The sequence below is a fragment of the Kryptolebias marmoratus genome, linkage group LG1 (assembly GCF_001649575.2).
Source record: "Kryptolebias marmoratus isolate JLee-2015 linkage group LG1, ASM164957v2, whole genome shotgun sequence".
Lineage (NCBI taxonomy): Eukaryota > Metazoa > Chordata > Actinopteri > Cyprinodontiformes > Rivulidae > Kryptolebias > Kryptolebias marmoratus.
The window spans coordinates 26,888,282-26,912,394 of NC_051430.1; the positions used below are offsets into that span (position 1 = coordinate 26,888,282).

At 37.7% G+C, this 24,113-nt stretch overlaps 1 protein-coding gene across 12 annotated transcripts in view; it reads right to left on the bottom strand.

The window, feature by feature from the left end:
* The window catches only part of si:dkey-21e5.1 (potassium channel subfamily T member 1), a 69,932-nt gene extending 50,349 nt beyond the window's left edge, over positions 1-19,583 (bottom strand). For 11 of the 12 annotated variants that reach the window (XM_025005070.2, XM_017412361.3, XM_017412351.3 and 8 more), the window contains exons 1-3: positions 19,320-19,583; positions 16,213-16,261; positions 13,316-13,483 (exon numbers count right to left, since the gene is read on the bottom strand). In XM_025005070.2, the coding sequence (XP_024860838.1) occupies positions 13,316-13,483; positions 16,213-16,261; positions 19,320-19,386 (284 nt within the window). In that variant the 5' untranslated portion in view covers positions 19,387-19,583. Of the gene's footprint in view, positions 1-13,315; positions 13,484-16,212; positions 16,262-17,765; positions 17,892-19,319 lie in introns of those variants that run through there. The other variant, XM_037977671.1, reaches the window with a different exon arrangement.
* Positions 19,584-24,113: the final 4,530 nt, after the last annotated feature.

Below are 24,113 nucleotides of genomic sequence, written 5' to 3' on the forward strand. Positions count from 1 at the left end.
TGAACATATACTGAATGGACATGTTTGTTTACATATATGTACAAACCGGCTCAAGCTCACAATTTTTTTTACACCCTTTCCCAGACAGGATATACGACTCTTGAAATTTAAAATTTATTTTATGAGAACTTTCTGACTAAGGCAAAGCAGCCACAAAAAAATAAGAAAATAATAGACATTGTGTCTAAGTTCATCAGAAGCACCAACTGGTGTAGAGGAACAGATTTGAGCACAGAGACACTTTGTGGTGAAGTAGAGAACTGCAGATAGCGTGATGATCTATTAACAGCATGAGAGAGACAGAAGCAGTCATCAGCCTTCATGCATTGTGTGCCTGATGACAGATGGCAGTATAGCTCTGGGTTTTATTTATACCAATGCAGTTTTTAAATGAGCTATTCAAACCTTACTTTCAACTACATATCAAAAAGGTGGTAGAATTTACACCAAAAATCATAAAATAATGAGGCTCAAATGAAGCTCCTGGAGAAGGCAGTGGAGCTAATGGAGCAGAATATGTTAATCCATTCACTTTCCGATTCACACTGCATATTTACACAGCAGTACAGTATTTTAGCCCAACATTCACTCTGACAGAGAGGCAAAAATGCATGAATGTAACAGACCGAGAGCGGTGAAATATATTAGCTGAGTGGCTATACCTGGAAAAGCAATCCACTCCGAAATACTCAGCAGAATAGCAACTTTCATCTAATATGAGAAAATTATATTAAAAAAAATATCACTGGGAGCAGACAAACACTATGCCATGCCATAGTACTATTGCTCAAAGATTATTAAATGTACTGCTGTAGACAAAATGGTCAGCAAGCAAACTGCTAAAATATATGACTATGTGGTAATCATATAAAACAGGAACTTGCTGGACATATGAAGCGACTTAGAACGTGACAAACTGAGTGGAGTAACCAGTGATCCCTGTAGATCACCACGCCTCAGACCCTGCTCTTTGCTGCAGGACGGCGTGCAGAGCTGTGGTAATGCTTCCTCTGTCAAAACATATTAGAGCAGTGAGCTGGTGCTGCTGTGGGCGAGCTGTCTGCCTGTGCACAGGGTTTCCAGAGAGGAGGAGGAAGTCTGGCCAGTGACACCAGCTGGCTCACACACACACACACACACGGGAACACTTGTTTTCTTCCCGACTCCTTTTTCGCCGATGGCTGATATGTGCATAAGTTTCAGCTACCTGTTTATTAGTCAGTTTCTGTTAAACAAGTTTGCTAGAGCCAACTGTTTGAAAATCTAAACACTTTTTAAAGAGTAGGACATCAATAAATCTTTTTCTTTAAGCTTTTTCTGATTTTTTTTTTAACTACATCCCTGCTTGATTTCAAATTCATCTTTTTTCCCTGGACAAAACTGCAGTTGTCCTTTAAAACCTCTATGAAATAATGAAGGCACAAAAAAATATTGTCTTCATGGTGAGAGATAAGAGATTTACTCCATTTATAAAACAGCGCTACTCAGTGTTATGGTTAAAGAATAATAATAATAATAATCCAAGAATTTATTTTTTTAAATTTAGGCAAAAAGGACATTTAAAAATGTGTCACTAGAAGTCATACAGTTTTGATGGATCACAAAAACAATTCAAATTTATTGTCAGTGACCCACTGTGAAGCCCAGTCCATCACCTGGATGATTCATTCAGTATCAGAGCAACCTGTGAGCTGATTACAGTTTACTACTCCATGTGTTAAATATTTTGAAATTATTTTAAGACTGACTATCAACAAAAGAACAGACTGACACAAAGCATGCCTACTGTTCAGTCTAATTCATAAAAGGTGTATAAAGATGCAAAACAGACATGGACACCAGCAGGTAAACAGACATATTCACAAACCCTTCATCAACTACAGAGTTTTACCTAAAGAATAATTCTTTCTCATACATGCCACTGCTTCCTACACGTTGGCGTTACTTTGTAGGACCATTCAGGCTTATTATCGTCCGCCCAAGCATGTTTGGCAACCTTTTCACATATTGATTTTCCATTTTCTCCTCTCCATGCATTTGCTAAGAATCAAAACATGACCACAAGCAAAAGGAATAAATCTTGTTGCCGTTTCCCCATCAGGGAGATCCTTACATCTCAGCAACAGTGACCGCTCTTTAATAAAGTGATGTAAAAAGATATAAGCCTGAGCAATCTTAAAATGTGAATGCCTCAGTTTTTTGTTTTTTTTTTCACCCCTGACTTTGATTTCTTCAGCTCTTGTGCCAAATCAGAACAGCATGTCTCTTAAAATAAGGTGTTTTCAGACTAAGGTGTGACCAGATCCACTATCCAAATCAGTGTGTTTGTTTTGAAAATTACCTAAATGAAAGTGTTTTCAGAACAAACCTACCTCTGACTCTCAGCATTGCGCCACTCGTCTCTGTCCCTCTGAGTCTAGCTTTATTCTCTGTTGTCTATTTTGGCATACTGAAACATTTTTATCTCAACTTTAATGTTTTCTTTAGAATACTTTCTAAGATCATTCTGCAGTGCCTTGAAAACTATTCATATCCTTTGAAGGTTTTCCACATTTCATCAAGATACAACCACAAACTGCAGTGTTTTACTTGAATAGTCTGTGATAGACCAACACGTCATGAAGTGGAAAGAAAATGATACTATAAATGAAAATCTGAAAAGCGTGACATGCATTTCTACTCAGCCCTCTTTACTCTGACACCCCGAACTAACATCCAACCAATTATCTTCAGAAGTTACCCAATTAGTAAATGGAGTCCACCTGTGTGAAATTTAATCTCTTTTTCTTCAGCAGGGAAAAGGAAGCTGGTCAGAGTTGCTGGGAAGACAGATGGAGCTGAATACAGAGCAATCCTGGAAGAAAACCTGTTAGACGATGCAGAAGACTTGAGACTGGGGTGGAGCTGGAGAAGCACATGAAACATCCAACCAGAGCTACAATGGAATGGTTTAAAACAAATCATATTTATGTGTTCGAATGGCCCAGTCAAAGTCCAGACCTCAATCCAACTGAAAATCTGTGGCAAGAATAAAAAACCGATGTTCACAGACACTCTCCATCCAATCCGACTGAGCTCAAGCTATTTTGCAAAGAAAACTGGGCAAAAACATTTCAGCAGGGTTTAATTATCAAGATGCAACACCTCTCTAATATTTTCAGTTAATGTGTTAAAGTCCACAAAACTAGAAATCCTGCCAGGAATTTATCAAATATTTCAGCTTGGAGACAGTTATATTTATGCTTGTATTATGAATTAGGTCTTTTTAAAAACAGACAGAATTAGAGAAAGGCAGCAACATAACATGCAGTAAAAATAAAAGAGCATGCTTATCAATAATTTATAAAATATTACATAAAATAAAATGCAACAAAGTGCCCATGTAGAAGGTGAAAAAAAAAACAAAACTTCAGATGACTGACAGGCAGCTGAGTCATAGTTATAAAAGGCTGCCGCTGGAGTTTTTTCTCAAATAATGTGTCAAATCCGTGATCACTGAACCACAGCGGCTATACTGATTATGACACATTTTCTTGATTGCTTTGGCTGAGATGGGAGAGGAAAAAAAGAAACCAAACAAATTGGCAAGTAAGCACAGGCAGATTCAAAGACTCAGAATTTCTTTATGTCTTTTATTTGCAGCAATATAGAATAAATTTAACTCATTGTAATCAAACCAAAAAGGGAATAAAAACAACGTCAATGATTTAAAATCCAGCTTTCGTACATCGACTTTATAAATTAGTTTGAATTGTTTTAAACTAGTGCAACAATGTTAATTCTGTGATCGAGAATAGCCCTCTGTGTGACGCTACATCTTCAAATCCAAAAGCCTCCAACTTCACAGCTGTGTACTAAATGATGACAGGCCAACTCCACCGATGCTAATTGGGCTGACAGAACAAAACACAAGCGTTAAAGGCGCATATGCATCCCAGATTCCCAGACAAAGATGTAACAACTCAGGAAGTATAAAATTCAATTTTCTCAGAACATTTCCACGCTTATTCTACCTTTGTGTCTCACCTTTAATTATCATTCCCACTGGTGTTATCCCTCTGAAACTGCCCTCAGTCAACATAATGTTCTGATGATTTAACACAAAGACCCATGAAAACCCCCTTTGGGAGAAGACATTAATGTGTGAAGAAATTAATCGGAACAAAGATTTCCACAAGCTGAACTTGTCAGGAATGTCCTGAATCACTCCAACAGAAACCGTTTATAGGCTCAGTGACTGAGTGCACAGAACTTGGAGGAAATAAAACAAAGCAAACATGTTGAGGCTCTCAGATCTATTGTGGCAACAACAACAATCTGTACACTAACAGCATGTTTAAGGCACAGCCAATCTGCTGCTGATGAGAGCAAGTCTAGAGAAGTTGAAGTGTCGCCCACCCACTCCGTGCTGATGGGATGACTAATACCACCTATGGTCTAAATTTCTGCTCTGCTGAAATGTGCAGGTTTCCAGCAACAAGAGCCACTTTCAAGCACAGCTAATTTTTATATAAAACGACAGTCAGACAATCTAATTTGATCATGATTTGATTTAAATATATCAGGTTTCATTTTTTAGTTCTCTGTGATAAAGCAATAATTTGAACAATGCGTATGAGTACTCATAAATAAATAAGCTATTTAACAGTTAAAGGCCTAGCATCCCTTGAAGAAATGCATATTGCCCGCCACCTTTCATGACAGAGTTTTAATTGAAGATGGTCAACACAGCCATATCTTGCAAGTTGTGTTAATGTTTGGAGTAAATGTTGAAAATGTCTCTCAGCTACTTTCACATAAACTTTACTTCTAAATTATAACCATTTTTGTGTTGGCAAAGTTAGATTAACTGTGGTGGCCATATGGAGTCATTGGATTAACTCAAACATTTTTGTAGATGTAAACCCATTAATTACCTTCTGAAAGTTTTATTAAACTTTCAAAAGTTTATTAACCACTGGATGGAGTTTTAATAAAATCCAGACAGGGCAAGATCACTCCACCTTCACCTTCAACAGCAGCTGATAATCAGCAAAATGAAGGTCATTGTTCCACAACAGGATTCAACTTCAACATAATTTGCAGCATTGACTTAGGGACTGATATCTATGGTTAGCAAAAATATGTTTGGCTTGTTGTTTGTTCAGTATGATTTTTCTTTAATATTTTACTACTTAATGGAAAACTGGTTATTTTAGTGTGACTAATTATACAGTAAGTAAGTCAGTAAGAGAAAGTAATAAGCATCAGCTAAAACTCAAGCTGCTCATTTAGGTCCAGCTGCCATTTTACTTGTCTCACAAGTTACAGTTTATTACTAAAAAGGTTTTAACTCACCTTTCATATCAGGGAGATGTTTTGTTATATTTCCTGTTTTGTCATTAACCTGGTGAACAAACTAAAGTCAGATATTACCAGTTTTAAAACTTTTTCTAAATGATGAAATAGGCACTTATATGATGAACATGGCATTAGAAGAGAAATCTGGCCTTCACTCATACAGCAGTGGATAATGTTGCATCTTCTGAAAAAGCCATTTCTGCAGGCCAGTAGCAATATAAAGATATTACACACCAACCGATTTGCATTAAATGAGTAGGTGTGATCAGAGTTTTGAAAGTGTTGGTAAAAGTTTAATCAGTTTCATTTCAATCTTTCTTGAAAAAAGCCTTTAGCATGAGTCTCACCTGTGACTATCTTCATGACTGTCTCTTTTCATCTTTTGTCCTCTTCCTTTCCTTTTATCTGTCATCTACACAATCCAACCTTTCCTCTGGGTTGTTGTGTTTGTTCAACTCGTCATCCCCCCCTTTTGTCTTTGCTTCCCATCTTTTCAGCCTCGTAAACACACTGAGATAGAAATAATACAGGCGTCAAATCCCTGCAGTGATGCAACAGAATCGGTGCAAACAGAACAGCTGCTGCCATCAGCGCAGGACGATTGTCTCAGGGGATTTTATTCAGATCGGACTTGAGTTCACAGTTTCTGTCCAGCCAGATGAGCAACCCCGGTCATTGTAAGTTATGTAAATGTCAAATTTATGCTATAAAATTCAGAGACATCAAAAACTTCAGGTTAGTGAAATTAATCAAGATTACTTTCATTGAACTCAGAAATAAATTTTAATAAAAACATGTCTTAGTTTTATTGATGACGCACTGACAGATTGTTATATTACAGATCCAATATTTATAAGAGAGACAGATCAGTGTCTGCGACGAGCTGTTGCTTGTCAGCATCTTATGTGTCTGTGGTTTGTCACCCTTCTAAGTGCCAATATTTGTCACTCGAGAAGCCATTAGCAGTTGATTAAGTGACCAATTAGCACAGCTCACTCTGTTTACATTACCTCTATCAGCAGTGTGCCCTAATAAGAAGAGAAAACCCCAACATAATCGGACACCGCAGAGAAAGGATGAATAAAAGTGATTATTCCTTATGAGTTCTCAGCATAAGATTGTCTTAATTTAAAACTTGAGCATGAAAGGCGGTGGGCGATATGCATTCCACCAAGGACTGCTAGGTCTTTATATTGTGTATGAAACTTGGATCAAGGTTGGATGGCTCCTTAAACTGAAAAACAAACTCACAAACCCAATCATTCACAGGTGTACGCACTTTCTGGCCTACAGCTAGAGAGAATGCACAAAAACCTGCACAGACAATACTCTCTCTCTCTCGCTCTTTTTCTTTCAGACACACACCCACACACACACACACACAACTGCTTGTCAGACTCGTGATTTCAGCGTGATTTTTCCTCTTCAGCACCCACACAGCCAAGTTGTCATTATGGTCCCCTGACACCCAACCCTGGAAATAATGACAATTTAGGAGAAAGATTTTCATCCATCCAACATACACACAAATCCAAACTGCATTTTCATTTCCATACAACAGAAACAAAGATATAAAGTCTCACAGACCCTAACGGCAGAGAAGGGTCTAAGACTGTAAAAGTGTCAAACATCAACAAATTTTGTCCGAAGAGACACACAAAACCACACCATGAAACTCACCCACAGTGACAAGGCACTGCGTCACACATCATTTGCTTTCATCACTGCAATGAAACAAAAAAAAAATCTGTTGCTTTATGGACTGGATTTCCTGGTACTACTGATATATGAGAACACTACAGCATAACTACAGCCAAAAGGGTTTAAGTGGTACAAATGATCAGACAGGTTGTAAACTAATACCCGTTTCTGTCATATTATCTTCTGTAAGTACAACAGGGCAACAATAATGCCACACCTTTTATGCCACTCGAACAATTTATCTCTAAATATTTTTGAATATATCTGACTTTCCCAACCTGATGGTCAGGACTCCAATCTACTTTAAATTAAACTACCATTTTCTTTTAATGACTGCCTAATCACCTGCTGCTTGTCAAAAGTTTGAATAAAGATCTCTGGTGATCAATTGATGCTCAGAGTATGTGACGGGAATGACTCCCAGCTACTACCACATCCACAGAGTGGATGGCTGCGCTCAGCCAGGACTGACAGAACGGAGCCTTTTTTAAGAACCGGACTTCATTAAAGGGACATACCCGACAATTTTACTGCACGCTTTACAGTTCCCTGCCGTCACTTCTGTGCACCTTTTCCTGAAGATGCTAAGTCAAATGCCAGTCTCCACAGCATGATTCCTGCTTCAGGTTTAATCCTTTTTAAATATAATGGGTTATTAGTACTCCAGATTGTTCTGCACTTATTGCAGGGTTGTCAGTTTGATCCCCAGCACCTCCAAATGATGAAATATCCTTCATCAAGACACTCAAAGATGCTCCCAAGGGCAGCGAAGGAGATTGCTTTCCTTCACCGCTCTGTGTGTGTAAATTGATAAATAAGAAACTTGATTATAAGCTCTGAGTGATGTTAAGGTAGAAAACATCTTCAAGAGTACATAAGTCATTCTGTTTGTGAACTGCAAGTCTCAGTTCAAATTAATGCATAGATTGGTCAGCTTTCTGTTTTTATGCTCTTTATATTTAGAATAAGCTTCATTTTGGTTTTTTATGCAGAGCTATTAGTGTTAATGCTGACTCAGCATTCACACTATTCCTTTACTGTTTATTTTCCCATTTTGCGCAATCTAATTACTTCTGCATGCATTGTGCTTTTTTACCTATTTATATTTTAAAATGTTCAGATCACTCAAAAGATGGGTGCTATGACATTTGCTCCTTGTAACTTTTATATTTTTTAAAATTATTCAATTTTCCCCATTGAGATACACACATTGAGAAACACATTGAGATTACTTAAATTCCTTAAAAAAACATTGTTCTCTTTGAAATCGGCTTCCGTATACCTGCTCTGCTTTTGTCTTCTAATGCTACTTTTAGCTTTTAACTAACCTTCTGCTACTTTAGGCTTTTAGCTAGCCTCTTGTGTTCTGTTTCTTTTAGCTTGAGCAGATCACTTTCAGCTTCTTCAGCAAAGTATTCAGCATTCAGACTGTATTTTAAGGGAAAATGCAATTTCTCTAATAACCAACATAAGTCATTTGAGGCCACTATCCAAAAAAAGCCCTTTATTCCTATTTTTGTAAACCAGCTGCATCATTTTTATATTGCATTAGGATTTTCTCTTAGGCTTTTACATTAATCTGTTTTTGCTTGTTTCCAAGTCGACATATTAACCTGGACTCTCTGGAAGAAGGGATATTTTATTTTCATTAGACCTTTCCAGTTAAATAAAAGAACAAATGAGAAAAAAAACTGACCATCCTTGTACAGAAAAATATATTTGATTTATTAAAGAGGAGGAAAGTGCTAAAGCATATACAGCAGAAGGCTCTTCCACATTATTAGAGGAACTGTGAGCGAGGATGAACGTCTGTACTCTTCACTGACATTTAAATTACATTAATGCTACATTGTAAAATGAATTTTTTATGAGCTGTCATTAGTATTATTATTATTGCTGATTTGACAGAAACAATAAAATGCTACATCTTATTAACAGCTCTGTATTAAGAATACAAAAATGCATGAAAGATGGACTGCAGTTCTTCGATCTATTGAGGTCAAAAGCAAAAAGCAGTGTCAGCTTAGATGGACATGGAAAAAAAAAACATCATTTACTCCCTTTAATGGGCTCTAATGAGGTACCACAGAGATCTTCAGGCAACACAATTAATTCCAGCCGGTGATGTTAGGTTTAACCACACGTCTCAGAGGGCAGGCCTTCTCTTAGTAACAGAAGGATGAGCACATGGCTTTCCTCCATCAAAACAAATGTAGGAAGCAGAAATAGGTATAAATCATATAAGTTCAACTGCATTAAAGTATGGTTGCAAAGCTGAAACGTAAAGAAACTGATGGAAGGACCACCAGGAGTGAAGCCTGCAGCTTAATTTGACCCAACATGGGAAACCTCACCCAGATTGAGAGCTCTTTCCTGAGATAAAATTGTCCAGGTATTTATAAAAAAAAATGTAAAAAGTCACAACAGCAGAGCTGTAAAACCTGATAATTTTTTATCCATGGAAGCACTACTCAAACACCCACGATTTATGGGTATAGGTCTCAAGTGAATGCTGCTCACACACTTTGAATCACCTCCACCACAGGCACTTAGCAATTAGATCAGATCTCTTCACACGGGATGCAATCACCACAGTTCTGGGCACAGATAAATCACCTCCACCTCTGCTTGAAAAAGAAGTTCCCAGTGGACAGGTAGCTGCCAGGGTCTTACTGCTAGCAAACTAATTGTCTCGGCACACCAAGACTTTGCTGGCCACTGACAGGCCACAACAATCAGGGATGACACTGCTGGAGTTCCATCTCCAGAAGGGGCTGTATCATTTCCACCAGAGGAGATGCATCAGATGTCGTCTGCCTTTGTGAATAAGGCATTTCAGAATGTCTACGTAGTGCTGAGGGATGCTGTGCATGACATTTTCTAAACGAGATTTTAAAATCTTTTACACATAGTGCTTCTGTGTCCATCTTTCTTACCACAAACACTCACACTGTGCTTCTGGAGGCCACTTCCTTTTCCAAATTGATTTAGTAATCACCACAAAGAAGTAGCATACAAGCAGGACAATAAGCACAACTGGCCAAAAACAATTTACACAGATGCTACATCCTGATGCTTCTAAAGCTTGCACTTAAAGATTAGATTACATGGAAATCACAACTAAATCATTTTCTGCACCTCTCTTGTCTGCTGATTTTCCAAATAATTTGTCTTCTTTTTCTTTCTGCTGTTCCCTTTTCAGGGGTCTCCACAGCCAGTCATCCTCCTCCATCTAACTCTGTCTTCTGCGTCCTTTGTCCTCACTCCAACTACCTCCATGTCCTCTCTAACTGCATCCAGTACTCGAATGACCCAGTTATCTTTAAAAAAAAGAACAAAAGTATATCCAATATGGACATCAAATGTAATGTTTTATTTTAGTTTATTTGCTTTTGGTAACTTAATGCCTTTGTGAACTCTGTGTGTGATATCGGTTCACTTTGTGAGTAATCACTGCCCCAGAAGACCTGCAAACCATTACCCTTTCTGTTCAACTACCACTATGAAAAACACAAGGAAACTAACACAAAAGGTCATTCAAGCAGTGGGCTGCTGATTCTCCTTACATATTGATTTATTTTATGGTGCACAATCCACAAGGCATCAACTCAGAAGAAAATTAGTATCATCAATTATAAAAAGGATAATAAAGAGAGGTGTCTTCCAAGCTCAGACACCAGGCATTCCTCATTTTTAAGCTCTCACACAGAACAGACATTAGGGAAACTCTGAAGTCTACAGCAGTTAATTGATTTGAGAAAACAAAGTCTCCTACATGTGTATTCTTGGCAGTGTTTGAAGATTGTGTAGCTCTCACACATGTGGATGTCATTACACACTCAAGCATACAATTGTTGGTAGCCAAGCAACAAGCTCTAATTACACCATGTGACACCAAAACAATCATCAAAAAAGAAACCAAACGGAAGAAATATTCATGCAAACACGTCTATATTCTTCCCTTTATATTGGATTTGGAATTAAGACGCCAACACAGTATATATGTGTAAGTCTTTAGGGAAAAGATGTTTATAATATTTTCTTTGCATTTATTAAATGTGAAGAACTGTTGTGTTTTCTGCATCTGGCTCAAGCCATTTATCTTTAATGTCAACATTACTGTGAAAACTGGCATGTACTGAAGGAAACAATACACCCGCCAACAAAGAAATTATTGTATTTACTGGGAAAGCAAAAAGACCCTGCGGGGGAGGGGTGGTCAAATACTATGCTGCTCTAAATGTTGTGTGCAGATAAAGGCTTTGGACTGATATAAAACATACTGGCAACAATTTACTGCAGGAAGCCCCAGAGACACTGAGAGTGAATAGAAATAAAGATAAAGAAAGCAGACATTGCAGGCAACTCCACAGAATTGGGCAATTTGCTTATAAAAGTTGGAGTAAAACTTTCAATGGTATTCATTTTACATTTATAACAAGCAACAACTCAAGAAGCCTACAACAAAAATATAAAGCCATCCTCAAAGGGTTACAGTCCATTTCCTGCAACATGACCGCTGCCGAAAACAAAATGCTCTGACATTGAGCAATTAAAAAAAAGCTTTCTGTCAAATGTAACCACCAAGAAAATGATCAAATTACATCAACTGCTGCAGGCACACAAACACAAATCGACAGAAAACGTTTTAGTTCAGTTTAGTCTACTGCAGGCTCACTACACGAGTAGCATTTAAGTTACTTTACAAAGAGGAGAACAGCAGAGAAGTAATACTATGTGTAATCGGAACAATTAGTTAAAAAATGTAAATAAAATATAAATTATTAAAAAAACTGCCTGTTGACTCTGATGTTTGAATTAACACCATTTTTAAAAATTAAAATGTTAAATTCTCAGTTTTATTAAATTAAAAATTTAAAATCTTTTTAGGTAAAAAAGCTGATCACAAATCCTGAATGCACAACAAAGCTGACAGATTTTAAACAGCGTGAGTGCAAACATGTTCACTTGTGCTCTCGGTATCTTTCATATCTGTGATATTACTGAGGCAGCAAAAGAAACAGTAATTGCATTTTTGTTTTTTAATAAAACAGAAATATCATGATGCATTTTTACAATTTTGTTTTAATAAAAAGCTAATTAATATAGTGAAACTGTGGTATTTTTGTTCAAGATTATCTTACCATCAGAACCTCATACCACCCCAGGTTTATTGTAAAATGAGTCTTTCACCTTAGGTGAAACACCATTTTTTTATTACTGTTTTGTTTAAAATAAAATTTAAAAAGAGGCTTACAAATAAAGGTCCTTAAGACTACATCCTTCATTATCATCTTATGCAAACGAAGCAGAATAGAGAACTTAATACATTTTAAAATATATAGTATAGCAAGGATAGTGGGAGTAAGAAAACAACAAACAGTGTAAAGCAGTGCTCCTTGTTTTGTCTCTGCGGGCTATTATAGAAGTGAGTGTTGATCCTTCAGTGGGATGGCTTCATTTCAGCACCACGGGGAGCTCCACAGTACTCAGCAGTGGTTGAGGCTAATTCTTCCCCTCATGGGTAGTAAACAGCATCTGCTGGTCCACCTTCCCAATCACAGCCAGAACTGAGGAGACTCCCAGACTTTGGAGACTGACTCTCCAGCTCTCCATTGACTGAAGTGCCACTTAGGAGCCAAAGAGTGGGATATTTTCTGCTCAGTTAGAAAATAGATTTAAAACGGCAAACCAGCTATAGTTGGAATTTTTCCACACTTCTTCAACTAAGCATGTACATTTTTTCTTATTCCAGTGGCAGGTTAGTCAAATACTGCATCCATTTTTGGTAATTCTCTACAAAAGGTGCCTACAGGCAGAAAAAGGCTTTTAAAATTTTGAAAATAATTAAAAACAAGGTTGTTTTTTTTTTTAAAGCATTCATATGCTAATATCTCACTTGTCATTGTACAAAACAGTCCAAGTGCAACGCAGCCTCAAGGTCTTCTAAACAAGTTCTAAGAAGACCTCTATTTTCACTAATAAACCTCTTCGGATTTTGTTTATTTTTCCACTTCTTTATTTAACTACACATTAAAACCAAAAGCTTAAGTCTTGCCACATCTCTAAGGGGGTTTTCAGAAAAAATCATTTTGAAAAATGTAGCAAAACCATAAATATATAAAAATATGTGAGTGTAGAAGCCTTCACTCATTATATTATTCCTAGGAGAGTGCAACACACTGACACACACAATATTACAGAGGCCCCTCCAGGAATATCCTTTGGCAGCCTATCACTTTATGGTGCACAAAATAAGTGGGTTTCTTGCTACCTGTCATCATTCTGAAACGTCTGGTCCCCCAGCAGCAAGTCTCTGAAGCGGTAGCGAGGAGGAAGGGGAGGCACCTCGGAATCCACGTCAGCCATCTTGAGAGACGAGATGTCCAGAATAACGCCAGAGTTGCTGCTATTGTTTTTCTGCAGGGTCTCCGAGGAGGGCCTGTGTGACAAGAAGGGGAGCAGAGCAGCGTCTGCTCATCAGTATGTCTGCCTTTGCTTTGCAACTGACATTTCAAACGCACTGCTGATAACTGACATTTGCTTACAGATATGGAAGACATACGTAAGATAATCCATGGAAAGTCCATTAGAGGCTTAAAATTTAATAATGTGGGTAATATAAAGACAGTTAGGGATGTGCAATGAGTCAACTTGCATAGGCGAGGTTTAGGACACAGTTGATCAGGAACAAAATGGAGGACAAAGATGCTAAAAAAAACTGCCAAAGAAGATTTTTTTATAGTGAGGAATAGTATACACTGAAGCTAAAAAGCAAAAAAACAACAACAAACAAAAAAAACTAGTACTCCCTGACATGCATATCACCTGCTGCCTTTTATGTCAGAGTTTTAGAATAAAATTATCTTATGATGAAAAATGTCAGAGTTAGAGCCAATTTGGTCAAAACCTGAAAATTATATGTCTCACGTATAAATTATAAATCTCACGTGATACTGCAATACCCCACATGATCTGTCAGCACTCTTTATATGTGTTGTGAATTACTCTCACACGCCAGATTTCAGCTCAGTATCTGTAAAATTCACTGAGGTGAAGCCATTTTTAAGTAGACTGAAGTCGATGAGCTGTGGTAACCATCTTGAATTAGGTCGACTCCAAACGTTAGTCAGTTGTAGATGTACAGTGATTACTTTCTGGGTGTTTCACTAAAAAAAACCCCAGTGATTTACAAGATATTTTGCTAACAGACAAACAGTTAATGCCAAGGTTCAGGACAAAGTTGTGGTGCTTGAAGCATGTGTTGAAGAGAATGCTCTGCTACCACACCGGATTTTAGCTTAATCTGTAAAAGTGGCTGAGTTATAGTCATTTGTGTGTTTTATAAGAGCAGTTGTACATTCAATCATAGGTGCCCAATTAATGCTGCAGGTGGAGCAAACTTGTGTTTTTGCTCCTCCATTTGTTGACCTAAAAACGTATTCACTCACAGAAGTAAGACAAAAACATCTAGTCTCTATTGATTCTAATTTTACTTTCTTAGTTACAAACTAAAAGCCTGTCATTAAAAATAATGGCCACTTTTTACACCCCCTCCTTAAGTTTTGAGTTGGTTCAGTCCAACTCAGTTGAACACCACTAGCAAAGTCGTTTTTTTTTTTTTTACTTTGAATCAGACGAAACAGAGTAAACACTGAGTGATATCACACCATTTAGACACGCAAGATACACCACAAGTTTATAAAAGTGGGAATATAAATCTCTCTATACTGACCTTATATTGATATCTACCCACCCGGTGCTTATTTTAGGTGATTATTTTGAACAAAGCAATAGACTAGTGTAACTGACGCTTACCTGCCGTTTGTTCCATGTTGCTATGGCAACCCAGAAGTTGGCAAGTCACCGTTCAAAACGGATACATTTCTTTGAGGAACATTGAATATTAAGGTATGTCAGATGTTTGTAACATGTTCCTTTAATTTTATTTGGGTTTATTAAGTGAAAATGTTTTGTTTAAAATGCACAACAGCGAACTGGAAGCGTGACTGAAAATAAAATGAGCCAAGCAGACAGAGACAGAGAACAGCGCAGTTGGAAATACGTTTAGAGGCTCCATCTTATTTCTGCAACTGGTTTTAACTGGCGAACATGGTAATACTGTTAATAATTGTAATTTATGTTATTTTGTTTGTTAAACCTTGTCCAATGTAATATTGTGAAAGAGAAAAAAGTACTTTGTATTGTTTGTTTTGTGAAGCTTATGTTTAATGTTGTTTTGTCATGTTTTATAGTTTTCACAGTGTTCCGTGGTTCTTAAGTGGAATAAAGAAATTGGACATCAGTACGAAGTGTGGATTTTGAGACCAGTGCAGTTATAACTAGTGGTGTCCAATCCTGGTCCTGGAGGGTCCACCGTCCTGCATGTTTTAGGTGTTTCTCTGCTTTGAAACACCTGATTGGAATGACTGAGTGATTAACAGACTTCTGCAGAACTTGAAGACCTGCTGAAGAGCAGAGAAACATCTAAAACCTGCAGGACCGTGGCCCTCCAGGACCAGGATTGGGCCCCACTGCAATAGACTAAAATCTGGTGTTATATTTTAAGAAATTGTTTTATTTTTGGCATGGTTTGTTAAAAAAAAAAGTTTAAAAGCTTAGTCAGGTTTTGAACCTGGATTTCCTGTCTGATAATGCATTGCCATAACCATTGCACCAACTAGGCACACACCAGTGCTTGCTCCCATGTCAACACGAGTACATCCCTGATTTTACTCTCCCATTTTACCACATAATCACGCCCATTCATCCAATGATTACATTCTGAAAGTTTCATTTTGCTAACGATTCAGACAAGCACAAATGGACACGGTCAAAAATACATTTCATTAAACACCACTCACAGACTCATGCATTACAGTATGAGCTTGATATTTAATGTGCAACTGAAATTACTATTTTTAAATAAAATAGTTGAGCATTTAAACTCAAAGGCAAGCAAAACAATTAAATTTTCCAAATATTAATGTCCAATTTATAAACATCCTGTTCATAAACAGGTTATCAACAAAACCATATGACAAACAGCCCACATACAGAACAGGATACACTCACGTGTGGCTGCACAGTCTGGGCTACATAACAGTGTGTTGTATGTGTTCCCAGTGTGTTATGGAGTGTCACATGTAGAGAAATGCTTCAGGAAATTACCTGTCGCCATGGGAACTCGATGATCGGCGTGGAGGACTCATGATTACCTCTTGTGGGGGTTTTAAGTGAAAAAGAGAAAGAGAGGGGAGGGGGGGAGAAAGGGAGATGATTTGAAAACACTTCTTATTCACCTCTTAAAGTCTCAAGAGAAATGTAATATGATTACATAAACCGCCTGTTTCGCAGCTTAAATTTACCCAAAGTCGAACAAGCTGTCTCAGGTCGCTCCTCTTTAAATAGAGAAGGATTACACAGACACACTTTAATGTAATTGCACGGTTTATGGTGTACATTCTGATAATGTGGAAAGAAGCCGTGTTGCTGGGTTAAACAGCTCAGTGTGTGTTTACTGACCCCCGTTATGGAGTACGGTTTAATTTCTGCAAACATGGCGAGGTGGAATCTTAATCTTAAGCCCATTTTCTGCCCTGAAGCAAAACAGGGAGCAGAAAATGATTTTAAAAATGAAAAACATTTCTGCTGCAGATTGTTCTCTGTCGTTTTGATTATGTTGACTTATGAGCAAATCAATAAAGAGCTTTCTTTACAGACTGGCTTCATTTCATGCTTAACGCATCAATTAGGCAAAAATAGGAAAATATGGAGTTATGTGCACATGTTTGTGTCTTTCTGTGGTCGTCAGTGTAGGCAGCCTTGTGGACTAATAGCACCATGAGACATGCTCTACCTTATTAGTGTAAACACAGACTCTGACAGAGGAGGAGGAAAATGAGTGTGCTGGTGATGAACGAAACTGAAAACAGTAAATAAGAAGAAGAAAAGTGAGCACAAGAGTAATGAATGCAGAAAAGTGTCACTTAGAGTAAAAAATAGGAGGAAAAAAAGAAGCAAAGTGCACATTTATCGTGTGAGTCAAACTGGATTCTGATAAATATGCAGAGAATGCAACGTTTGAGAGCTCCTGTAATGAATAAAGCAAACTGAGCACTTTACAAAAGTGAACAGAGTTGCTCGTGCTATTAAACTCTCACCACATCAAATTATAGATCAATATCTGTAAAATTAACTGAGTTGTGGCGGCCATCTTGACTTCAGTTGGCTCCAGACATTCAGCAGTTGTAGATGTGCATTTAATGATTATTTCCTGAAAGGTTCATTAAAATTGGCCCAGTGGTTCATTAGGTATTTTGCTAACAGAAACACAGGGTTGACTCTAAATAATTAATGGCATAATCTACTATTTTTTTAATAATTACACTAAACAGTAAATCACTGCTAGCACAGACTTTCAACAAATTAGGAGATATATATTAGCAAAGTCATTCAGATGTTTTTCCACAGTCTAAACGAGCAACAAACAATAATAATAGAATAAATGGGATCTGAATAGGCCCATTACACAAATATTGACCATAATAAGTTAGATGCATCCATGCTTTATGCTGTGGGGGGTAATTAATTACAATAAATTACCAAAACCTAAGGAGAGAAAGAATGCAATTTCTGTTTGTGTCACAGAAACAACAGTTTAAGGCCCTGCAGAGTGAAGAACATGCGCGCATGCCACACGGTTCTTTCCTGACTTTGTTTACCTGCCAAGCTGCGCTCCTGTCTCTGGCCGAGGTCCCGTCATCGTAAACACCGCTTCGGTTTAGACAAACTGTACAGACAACACTGCTTGTGCGACACAGGATGTCCTTCGTCAGCGAGTCTCATCATCAGAATCAGCTCGCTCATCATTGAAAAGTGAAAGTTACATGGAGGGGGGAGGAAATCCGCTCCACCCGTCAGGCTACAGCTTCTTGAACAAGGTGACCGACTTCAACTTTCTGCGGGTGCTTTTCGACGGAGGGGGTACTTTTTCCGGCACAACACCTGTGGCAAATATCGAGTCCAGTGATGTTGTTAGCCGAAACATCCGGTTCATTTAGCCTAAAATAAACCGACTGTTTAACTTTTATTTCCTTGTTTTTAAGCGACACAGACAGCTGTTATACCCTGACCTACATCTCTGTCAGTTTCACGTCGTTACCTAACAGTCCGCATAATGGCTCTTTCGCTTTTAGCTGAAAAATTTAACCTCCAGGCGCTGATTGGCTAACGCGGTTTCCGACAGCGGCGTTTTGGTGTGTTTTCTTCCGCACACCTGCCAGTTAATTCGAGTATCAATACGCGGGCCGTCGAGTCGAGACGTGGCTGTCGCTTAGCAACAACTTTGTTTGCTACTGTTGTCGAACTACATTACTTAGCGGAAGGATGATGCATGCTAACCTGTCGCTATTTTTAGCCCCCTAGCTGCCTGGTAAAAACTTGATTTTTTTTTTCTCCACTTGCCTTCTTTTTTCTTTTTTTTTTTAATTAGCTCCTGTGTGACGGTTTTCAGCAGCGCTTACATAACTGAAAAGGGACTGCGATCGCCGCATCTCGTGGTTTTCTCGTTTCTTCTTCTTGTAACATTTTTATTTTTATTTTTTTTTAAATCAGCTGGGTGCTCTCCTCCCGGTTTCATCCCGTCTCTGTCAGCATCAGCATCTTTGCTCCCCTTGAACGGTCACAGCATGGGAACGGGCTGCAGATTTCTCCACCTGAAGTCACCCTGACGTCTCGCCATCTACCGGACAAACTGGAAACGATAATGCGCCGTCTGCTGAAGAAACTGATGCATTTGATGCTGAGAGCGATCTTCTCATTAAAAGGCTTTTAGAGAAATGAGTAAGTCTAACACGAGACAATGCCTCTCTCAGGGGTTTGCCCTGTTCTTTTACTTGCAGCTTGATTTTTCTGCTTACTGGTGCCTGCAACAACTAAAACTGATTCTTCTGGTTTTTTCCTGCATGGTGTTTAATGCTAGTGTTTATCCAGCATTGCTTAAATCTTTCATCAGACTCATCTGGTGGCACAGATGAGTGCAAGTTTGCTTCTGGTCGTGAATAAAATAGCTCAAACCAGTAAAATCTATTTAAACCAAATCACTGCTATATGTGCATTTGAAATAAGGCATTGCTATCACAACAATTTATTTATTTTTTAAAATAATTTTCAACAGAGTATACGCAGCATATGAAAAGTCTTGGTAACTTCTGCTCACAGTAGCTACGTAAGCACAGCTTTATATGTTAAAGTAAATATTTTCTCTCCAAACATACCTGCAACAGCTTTGTCTTCTGCTCTTTGTCTCACAACTGTCCCCCTCAAATTGAAAAAAATGTTCATTCTGTGCGCACAGAGGGGCAAGCAGGAGATACGGCTGCCTCTGGAAAAGCCTTGTTGTCCGTGTGCCTTCCTTGTGTTCAGTCTCTCCACTTTTCAGCCCATTATCCTCCAGGGGAAAGAGCTCTGAACGTCATCATGTTAAAGCCCACACAGCCACTTATGTTTTCCCATGTCAGCAGTCAGAATTCACTCACTCGCTTATCTCACCGAGGATCTGGATTCCCACAGACTCCTTTATCACTTTTTGATCCGCCTCATTTTGTTGTGCTGTGTTTTCTCCTGCCAGTCACTGAATGTTTACACGATTGAATTATTGAGAAAATAATGAATTTATTTGAAATCATGAGCCGATGTGCTCAGAAAAATCTAATGGTTTACATCTACTTTTCAAAGCAATCTTAAAACAAACATAAGAAGTTATTAAATCAGTCATGGATGTTTTATTTTAAAGAATTCATGTTGGGCTTTAAGGGCTTTTCCTTCATGCATTAAACCGCTTTTGATTTATGGCTGAAAAGTTACAAAAAACCCAAAATTTACAATACCAAATCCAAGAAAGTTGTAATGTTATGTAACATGTAAATAAAAACTACAAATGTTGTAAATTCATGGCAGCAACACATCTCATATAGTTGAGACAGGAGCAACAAAAGGCTGTAAAAGTAAGTAGTACAAATAAGAAACAGCTGGAGGAGCTTTTTACAGTAAATGAAGTTAATTGGCAACAGGTCAGTAAGAGGACTGGGTGCAAAAAGAACATTTTAAAGAAGCTGATTGTCTCAGAAGTAAAGATGGGCAGGAGTTCAACAAAATTCCATATAAAAATAGTGTTATAATTTCATATTATTGTTCCTTCATGGAAAACAGGGAAGACTTTGAACATCTCGTCACCTACAGTTCATAATATCATCAACAGATTTGAAAAAAACGAAGAAATCTCTGAGCTCAAAGGACACGGCTAAAAGTCAATATTAGATGTTTGTGATCTTTAAGCCCTGAAGTGGTGCTGCATTAAAACGGATCTGATTCTGTTCTGGATATTACTGCATGGGCGCAGGAACACTTCCACTAATCAGCATCTGTAAACATTATCTGTCTGTTCGCCATGCCGACTACAAATACTGCTTAAAGCTCTATCATGCAAAGACAAAGATGTGAACGCCATCCAGAAACGTCTTCTCTGGGCCAAAACTCGTAAAATGGACTGAGGCAAAGAGGAGAACTGCTGTGGCCAAATGAATTGAAATTTTAAATTATTTTTGAAACCATGAAAGCCACACCCACGTATTAAAGAGAAGGACCATCCAGCCTGTCATCAGCGCACAGTTCAAAAGCCTGCCTCTCTGATGGTATGGGGGTACATCAGTGCCTCTGGCATGGGCAGTTTGCACATCTGGAAAGGCAGAAATCAATGCAGGTTTCAAAACAGTATATGCTCCTATTCAGAAAATAAATAAAGATAATTCAGCAAAGAAGACTTCGGACTGTTGAACATCTAAAATCGTACATCAGACAAGAATGGGAGAAGATTCCTCTCAAATGTCTCCAGCAGCTGCTCTCCTCAGTTCCTACATGTTTACAGACTGATGTTAAAAGACAAGGTGTTGGTCACTGAGGTAATTATAGCCCTGTCCCAACTTTTTAAAGCTGTATTGCTGCCATACAATTTTAAATAACTTCATTTTCTTCCAAAGAATTGTACAAATACTTATTTCATATGTTTGCTATGTGAAATTGTAAATAAAATGAGGGTTTATGAGATTTACAGTTCATTGCATTCTGTTCCTATTTACAGTTTACACAATGTCCCAGGAATTGTACTTTATAATGTGACATCCTTTTTTATAAAAGAATACAGTTGGTCCTTAAATGTACTAAATGTAAGCTTTGTTATTTAGTTTGATAAAATCGCCATAAAATAACAGAAATCATGTCCTGTGGTTGTTTTAGCACACCATCTATTAAAAAAATAAATAAAAGTCAATGAACAGATGTCTTCGTTGCCTTCCAACAAAAGCATGTTGCACTTTTTGTGATGAAATTTTTAAAGGAATAGGAGCTCAAGCTGAGCATTTCAGACAAAAGGTGGCAAGGAATGCTCCAGCAAAAATACTACAAGACAGTTGTAATTGTTTTTTTCCCAAATACAGGTTGTTACTAGTGTTAGGAAATTCCTTCAAAATAATCAATGCGTATAAAAACACAGCATGTTATGAGTTCTTTAAGACATTTAGTTTGTTTCTTGCTCTCTGTTGCTCACATTTTCTCCATTAGGTATCATTTTAATAGATTCATAACCAAAACAATCACAAATCATCAAAGACAGAAACTTATTTAACCAAACATCTGCACTTTTGGTACAATAATTTATCTTTTTAGCCTATCTCAGTCAGCCAACATCATTCTTTTCGGGCACAGAACAAACACAAAATCCTACATTATCATTATTTGTCATCTCGAAATGATAAGATCTATATTTAGTGTCTGTCAGTGCATGCTTTTTGGGGAAAAAATGCAATCTATTCTACACTGAATTTGCTCCATAAATAATCTCCATTTTGTAAACTCTGAGCATGAAAAGGGACTCATAATTATAGTGGTAACCTGGTAGCCTCTAATGTGCTTTAATTTTATGCTTGCAGTCATTTCGCAGACCCAGTTGTCAGCTTTGACTAATGCAGCTATGTCTCAATTTGGAGAAAATCCTTCGGTTATGCACTCATTTTACGGCCTTATTTGAACTACCCTGTATGGCAGCGTGTCCTATAACCTGAATCCATTAGGTTTTTAACTCTTCACTGTGTGTTTCCTGTTCACGTAATATGAGTATTGTTGAGTCTCAGCACCAAGCAGCCACTCTCACCTGGATGCTTTCTCTTCGTGTTCCCAAAGTATATAAAAACAGATCGAGAGGGAAGCAGGCTCAGTCGGCGAAGCACTCAGATTCTGTGAGCAGCCCAGAGGCATATATAATATACAGGAGAATTACAGGAGCTTGGTGGATGAATCACACTATGACTTTATCCATTCGTCTGGCTAAAGGCAAGAGTCTGTCTTGATTTAAAGCAATTTGCAATCATTGCATCTTGTGTAAGTTTTCCCTATTCATAAAATAAACAAACCACATCATAAATGTGTGCTCTAGTTGTTTATATGATTGTTTGTGTTATCTAACTAAATTATTTATGTTCGTGTTATCCATTTCTTGGCCATTTAGCGTCTAATGCACTTTAGTTTCAGATCCTCTGGACAAAATAACATTATGTGAGCGCTCTCTCATGCTTGGAATATGTGTTGTGAATGACTCTCAGCTACTACCACACTGAATTTTAGCTCAATAATTATAAAATTCAAGTTATATGGATTTTTGTATTGGCTGAGCTTGATTAGTTGTGTCTGCCATCTTGAATTTTCACCTTTCAATAGTTATTTAAGGCCATTTTTCTGTAAACCTAATCTTTTTTTCCAGGCTCATTATGCATTTCTCCAGCGTCCACTTCAACCGACTCTGCAGCACAGAGCTCTACGCTGAACTCATCTTTGCTCTCCTGTACATAAAGAAGCCTCAGGTAGACGGCACAGCTACTGTTCTCTAGGGGATGCAACATGAGGGTTTCTATCAAGCAGACATCAGCTACAGGATTGCATCCTTCCACAGGGGAACATTCAAGGGTTAAAGGAGGATAGTGTATATATTATTTATCACTATACATAATGAATGATTGAAACAACCCTAGGAATAGGAAGGGTTATATTTACATGCAAGAAGGTCTAGGTAAAATTGAACAAATTCAGATGTGCTTTATCTATCAAAATATTCTTTTTGCTCATGATAGAAATATAATGTCTGTTCATTTCTTCATAATGCTTTAAATCTGTCAATAAGTATTTTTACTTTCAGACAGTTTTGCGATCGTGGGTCATTAACTTGATGGGAACTTTAAAATTGTTGTGGGAATTTAACTGATGTTCACTTCTCACAGACTGAAATAGTCAGTCACAAATAGCAGCGTAACATAGCCCTTGTTTATCTTTGCCGGGGTCAGAAGGTTGAGGTGTGTGTGTGTGTGTGTGTGTGTGTGGCAGTGCATGCCTGTGTGGGCATGTGTTTCTTGTACGTGTGGGACGCACACAGAAAAGGTCGCGCTAGTAAATGGTTTTTTAACTATGCCACATGTCACAATAGTCGTCTAAGAAAGATGCATTTTTTTTAACTTATATTTAATAAAAACTGCATTACACAAGATGTTAATGTTTAACATAAAAGGCCCCCAATTATTGTACAGTTATTAAGTTTTTATTGCTCAGTTTCCTTCACAGACCAAGCTTTACATTTAGATGATAATCTGTATATTTGATGTTATAATATGATGTTGACATGTTACTACATACTCTAATTTAGAGGTTCGGCACTCTGCTACAAGCGCAGAGTGAGGAAACAGAGGGTTAAAGGAAGGGGTTACTTTACAAGACTCCAGGTTGAAGTATGACAGCCATTTTATAAGATGTTTTTACCTTCCTCTCATTTTTCTATCTCTGGCTTACTAACAGGTAGTTGTAGTTTAGTAAAAAAAAAACCACAAATATAGGTATAAATAAAATACATAATTAGTTTCAAATGGTGACAGTTTGAAATATAGAGGTGTTACACATTTCAGTAATTATGGGTTGATGTTTTATTATGTTGTGTTGGGCTGCTTTTTTCATTTTAGTTGGATTATGTTTGA